At 34.5% G+C, this 6000-nt stretch overlaps 1 protein-coding gene across 1 annotated transcript; it reads left to right on the top strand.

Annotated features, from left to right (window-relative positions):
* The first annotated feature begins 2744 nt into the window (after window positions 1-2744).
* On the top strand, window positions 2745-5157 carry mrpl55 (mitochondrial ribosomal protein L55). Its single transcript, XM_026343460.1, has 3 exons — window positions 2745-2882; window positions 3033-3273; window positions 4944-5157. Exons 1-3 carry the CDS (start codon window positions 2827-2829, stop codon window positions 5088-5090), a joined length of 444 nt encoding a protein of 147 aa, XP_026199245.1. The 5' UTR covers window positions 2745-2826; the 3' UTR covers window positions 5091-5157.
* The last annotated feature ends 843 nt before the right edge of the window (window positions 5158-6000 follow it).

The following is a 6000-nucleotide window of genomic DNA, read 5'->3' as shown; positions in this document are numbered from 1 at the left end:
TGCATCTCATTCACGCATTCGCACACACACTGATGGCAGAGCTGCTATGCAGCTGATCTGACTCACGGGGGGCAGCTTAGGGTTGAGTATCTTGCCCAGTGACACTCTTGCATGTGATAGAAGGAGCTTGAAATTAAACCACCGATCCTATGATTGGCAGATAACTGCTCCAATTTTTTGATCCACAGTGAGCAACCCACTTGCTCAAAGCACATAAGAGAGCGGTGTGTCGTTAAATAAATCAAAGCGTAATTAAATTAAAGCAAAGCGTAATTAAATAAACAGCGAGTTAAACAACGAGTGAAAACAACAACGAGGTAGTCAGATATTCTAAATATAGTTGTTAAAGCTCCAAAAAGATTTTTTGTAAAGAAACACTTTATGCTTGAGAATTTACACAACTGTATGATAGAGATGCAATAGAAATAGCGTATTGAGTACGTTTATTGTGGATGATAATGGTGTTCTTCGTTGGAATACTAGGAGTTTGATTACAGTCAGGAATTAAGGGGTTTTGTTTGTGCTTTTAAAGTTAAACCAGAATTCTAAGCCCTGCATAGATTTTTTTATACCACCATATGAAAGTTTGAGTTTCTTCATGGACACTTGCCCTGTGCTCTGGACCCTTGCCTGCTCTTGGACCTGCTCTTGGATTACAGGCTTTGTGTGTTTTCCTGCCCTTTTGGCTGCATCTTTGTACTTACTTGTTACTAAACATTTTGTGCTTAGCCCTAGTCTTCTGTTACTTCATATTTTAGTACCTACTCATTTGTTTTGCTGAGTTTTGTTGCTACTTTGCAGACTCCCTTGTGTCTCCTGATTTTACATTAAACCTTGTTTTATTTTTACTCGTGTTTGACTCTAAGTTGAGTGCACCTATACAAAAATCCTTACAGTTTATTATATCAGATAATAAGTATAAGAGGATCAATATTCATTCTAAGCGGTATGCTTGACTGTGTTCAAGTCAATTTCAGTCATACATTCTTACAATCCCTGTAAGCTATTACAAATCATTGTGGGATAGTCGTATCAACGATAGAAATGGTGTAGTTATAGAAGAAGTCTTGGCAAAGTATGGTCTTGAAGTAATTACCGATGACAGACCAACCAGTGTTTAGCTGGGTGGAGTATAGTTGTGAGGTGTTGACCATGTTGTAGGGCTCACATCATTATACACATCCTTATTAGTCATCTGTTACTTAACTATACTCTAAATATGAGCTTATCCCGCATACAGATGTGGACACAATTTCTTGGTTTTAATTTGAGCTAATTATAAAATGTAATCTGGCTTTGTTAGAGTTACCTATGCAATAGTTAAGTTGTAGTATTAGCTTTAGGACAAGTTACATTATGTTGTTAGCGATTTATTGTGTCATAAGAGTCATTCTGTGGATTTAGAAATGTCAATGTGCTCAGTTTTGTGGTTTCAGAGGGGTCCCTAGATGGCAAGAATAAAGTGAATCCACGTGGGTCAAGGTACAGGATGATGATGAGGGGCCATGGGGAAATTAGCCTGTGCTACAATTGGGAAAATGTGGACATAAAAGAGATGTCCTGAATGGTCTTGAGTCCTTCTGGCGGATACTAAGGAGCCTCCAGTAATCAACATGAAATCTGGGAGGGTGCCAGCAGGCAGTTAAAGAATACTTGATTACTTAATAAACAGAGACAGAAAAGAAAAGAAAAGAAAAGAAAAGAAAAGAAAAGAAAAGAAAAGAGTTTAGCTCTTCAAGATTTTAGATATCTTATTATCCGAAATCTTAGATATAAGATAAGATTTAAGATAAGTTTGTGCAATATATATGTACAATCTTACATTATTGTACATATTATTTTATTATTACATTATGTTAATTAGAGGTATACAATCAGAGAAATTGTGCCTGAGGCAGGATTGGAGTAAAATTTAAAATCTGTTTAATAATCAGACATAAGGTTATCATTACTGGTTTTATTACAATATCATACATGCACAGATATATACTTACATGTACAGTTTGTATGGTATATGTATAAAATATATGTATATGTAACACATAAGAAAAAAAAAACAATTTTAACAAAAATATTTTTATTAATCAATTCATTCAATAACTGTACTACAACATTATAGTCTTTCTGACAAAGTACAGAATTCCTATTACACTAATTGAATCCCAAATCATAATAAATTCCACTGCTCATGGTATGATTAAACTCTCGAGATCAGTTTTCCAAATTAATTCAAAACGTATAAAGCTATTTGTCTTTATTTATAAAGCTAAAAAAAAAATATATATATATATATATATATATATATATATATATATATATATATATATATATATATATATATATAAAACAAAACAATTCAGACGTTTACACAACATAATTTTAATGTCATAATATGAATTTACTTTGATGTTGTTACTTCATATCTTTGTTACTGTCTAGTTTGTGCATTATTAAAGGAACATTTGTACTGAAATTCAATTAAGAAGAAATGAGCTGGTCAACAGATGTAGTCATCTATGATTGTATCAAATAGCTCGGAACAATTCACAATTTTCAAAACGATTACTTCATTACAATTCAGCACCTTTGAAACCTTAATTTCTCCCATTACAAAAGCCTGAAAACCGACAGGCATATACACTTTCAGCAAATTTCTGGCGCATCTTAATATTTTCGGAACCATATGATCGGTGGGCGGTTTCGGGAGGACATTTACCATGTGAACTCCAGTGCTTGACCTTCCGGGTAAATGCTTCCTGTATAGGGTGAAGGAAGTTTTTACTGCTCGACAGTCACAAGATTAACAGAAACGTGTTGGTTACTTCCATGATGGCGAACATGTTTTTAATGAGATTTTGTGATCCACGTAATATACTTTCACGGTAAGACTTGCAGAACGCTAAGGGAATATGCTCTATTTACACACGAACAGCAGATATGTTTACCTCAATCTTGATTTGATTGTGATACAACCAACATTGACGTTATGTTTTGTGTGTATGGAAATTGGGCTCGGGTGTATGTACGGGCAGGTGTGTTTGCCTTGTGTTCACCAAAACAGGTTCCCAGTCATTACTACCGCTACGTGCACTCACTGGCCGCCTCGGGCAAGCGTCACTGCTCCACACCCAATTTGCTCAGCTGAACTCTAACAGGACATCAGTGGTGCGCTGTGGTCGACAAAGATATGAGAGACTGTATCCTGTAATGCTGGTCCGCCCTGATGGATCTACAGTTAGTATACGATACAGAGAACCCAAACGTATCCTTATGGTTGGTATTGCACTTCCTTCACTTTCTACTTTTGTTTAAACATCAAATAGTTCTACTACTACTCTTAAGCTTTGGGCTTTAGAAGATGAACCGTTTTCATTTTCTTTCCTTCACCTGCTACTCATCTGCATTTGTTATGTCTTTATTTGTGCCTGCACCTGCGACAACAACAACAACAAAATTATATATAATTATATATTATATTTTTACTGTTTTTTTAAACCCATTACAAATTATCTTTGCCAATTACCTGTTGAGTCTCCTTGAGGGATAAAGAAATACTTGGTTGATCCTTTTAAAGAAACCTGTTCAAGTGTAAACGCATAAATTAGTCTGTTGCATTTTACATGATCTCATTAGTTCTTTATCTACTTCAACTTTAAATTTAAGCCATATAGCTTGAAAATGTAGCCATATAAAGCATATTCATTAGTTGAGGAGCTTTTCATTGAATATATTAGGCTACATGTTAACCATGCAGCAATTCCCTTAAATATGTGTCTTTACTGCATTAGATTTTAGTTTACTCATGATGCTAAAATCACTAAGGTGCCATTGTTTAGAGTCGCCTGCTCTCAAAAAGCAGCAGCAACAACAGCTTTATCTGTAAGTCAGTTTTATCCTTATCAAGTATAATAATCTTTTGCTTCTATTCCTTTTTAGGGGTGACTTAATGTAATTTTCATGTTCTATACCAATACCATTACCACAAAAGGAAGCAGTATGCCAGCCTAGCCATCTGAAAAACATATGTTGGCTGTATCTTCAAGATTAAAACAATTTTTTTTAATCTCAGAGGGAAATAGTTTTGCCTTGTAACAGCTGCTCTCAGTTCAGAAAGAAAGAATCACATCCACAAAAAAAAGACAAATACTAAATAAAATCAATACAAAAAACTTAGTAAGAACAAAGGAAATCTACAGATACTAGTCAAGACACCGCAACCCCACAGTAGTGCTGTCATCTACTGCAGCTGTCAAACGATAATTTCCCCAAGAGGATCAATAAAGCATGTTAACTATTATTATTATTGTTATTATTATTATGCTTGAGGTTTCTTCCCTTAAAGGAAGCTTTTCCTCTCATCACATCACCTTGTGCTTTCTCAACTGGGATTGTTGTTTACTGCATAACTCTATATACAATTACTGTAAGTTTCTTGATATGATTTTTGTTGTGACTTGACACTATATAAATAAAGGTAAACTGAATTAACTTGATGTATCAATTTGAGTTTATACTTGTTTTGTTAGGCTATAGTTAACCATGCAGCAATTCCCTTAATTATTGTTGTTGATGTATTTGGTACCCCCTTTTTTTTTTTCTTCTTTTTTTTCTCAATACTTCCAGGTCTTGTAGATCAACTTGAGCTGTTCTCTCAGAACAGCTCATGTTTTTAAATTCTGTCAATGTCTAAAGTAGGCATTGCTAAATTCTAAATTAAGTTAAGATGACTTTACAATACATATTATACATATATATTACATGTTTACATAAAGTTAATGAGGAATAATATGATATTGAGATGACAACAATGACAACTGAGAGGCACATAGCAACAAATTCATAACCTGCTTGCTCAATTAAAAAAAAGAAAATAGCATCATCATGCATACATTGATCATTCATATTGATATTTTGTTTATTGGTGTTTCTTTGTGTTTTGAAAGGTGCCAGTTAATCTGTCCACTCTATCTGAAGAGGAGCGCAGAGCTCGACAGAAAAAGAAAGAAGTGAAGAATACAAGAAAAGAAACAGAAATCCAATATGAAGATGACTTCAGAGCTGACAAGTACAGTCATTTTTGGAAGAAGTAGCTGCTTTATATGATACTGTAAAACACGAGCAAACATCAATAAAAAAGAGGCTCTGAGCATAAAAGTTTAATGTTTCCATAGACTGTAGGTTTCTTTCTGAAAATTAAATCCAGTTAAAACTGGATCTAATTTTTAGAAAAAGCTATTCCTCAAAAAAGATTCAAAGGAGGGACACCAATATTTGTTAGGCAGGATGAATAGAAGAAACTCTGCAGAGCTTTGTTTTTGACTGTGAAATGTAGATAACCCTTTCAAGCTAGAAACTGTAACAACATTAAGTTAATACATTGATGTAAACGTCTGTGTTGTTTAGTGATTTCATGAGCCATGAAAAGCAATTAAAACTCTCTCATTTACCTACTTGATAAACATAAAGAAACACACATTAGCATATGTTAAAATGCAATTCTTACTGCAGAATTAGGAAACCCATTGAAGGCAGTAAAGTAAATAAATGTGGCATTGGTAATTTAATTAGTGGCCATATTATGCAAAATCCTCTTTTTAATTTTTGTACACACATGATTCTCTGGTATGTGTAGACATATACCGCCTTTGTTTTTCCTTGCTACGACAGACTCGGAGAATAATCAACATTAAGTGCTCTACAGAACATCACAGGAGAGTTAATTCAAGTAAATTGTATAGTGCCAAATCACAACAGAAGTCACCTCAAGGCACTTTACAGTGTAAGGTTTAAGAGCTTACCAAGTATAATTGTATAAAGAATTATATAGAAAACCCAATAATCCCATTTGAGCAATAATTAGCCAACAGTGGAGAGGAAAACTCCCTTTAGAGGAAGAAACCTCCAGCCGAACCAGGCTCAGGGTGGATGGCCATCTGCCTCGGCCGGTTGGGGTGAATGGAAAGAGGAGAGAGAAAAGAACAGCAGGCAACAAAAAACAAC

This window comes from Anabas testudineus, chromosome 4 (assembly GCF_900324465.2).
Source record: "Anabas testudineus chromosome 4, fAnaTes1.2, whole genome shotgun sequence".
Lineage (NCBI taxonomy): Eukaryota > Metazoa > Chordata > Actinopteri > Anabantiformes > Anabantidae > Anabas > Anabas testudineus.
The sequence above is the reverse complement of the archived record's forward strand: the minus strand, read 5'-3'. Positions and strand labels throughout refer to the sequence as shown.

Coding starts and splice junctions, on each gene's coding strand:
- mrpl55 (XM_026343460.1), top strand. CDS start 2,827: ATGATGGCGAACATGTTTTTAATGAGATTTTGTGATCCACGTAATATA. Junction 2,883..3,032: donor CCACGTAATATACTTTCACG/GTAAGACTTGCA, acceptor ATGTACGGGCAG/GTGTGTTTGCCTTGTGTTCA. Junction 3,274..4,943: donor AACCCAAACGTATCCTTATG/GTTGGTATTGCA, acceptor GTGTTTTGAAAG/GTGCCAGTTAATCTGTCCAC.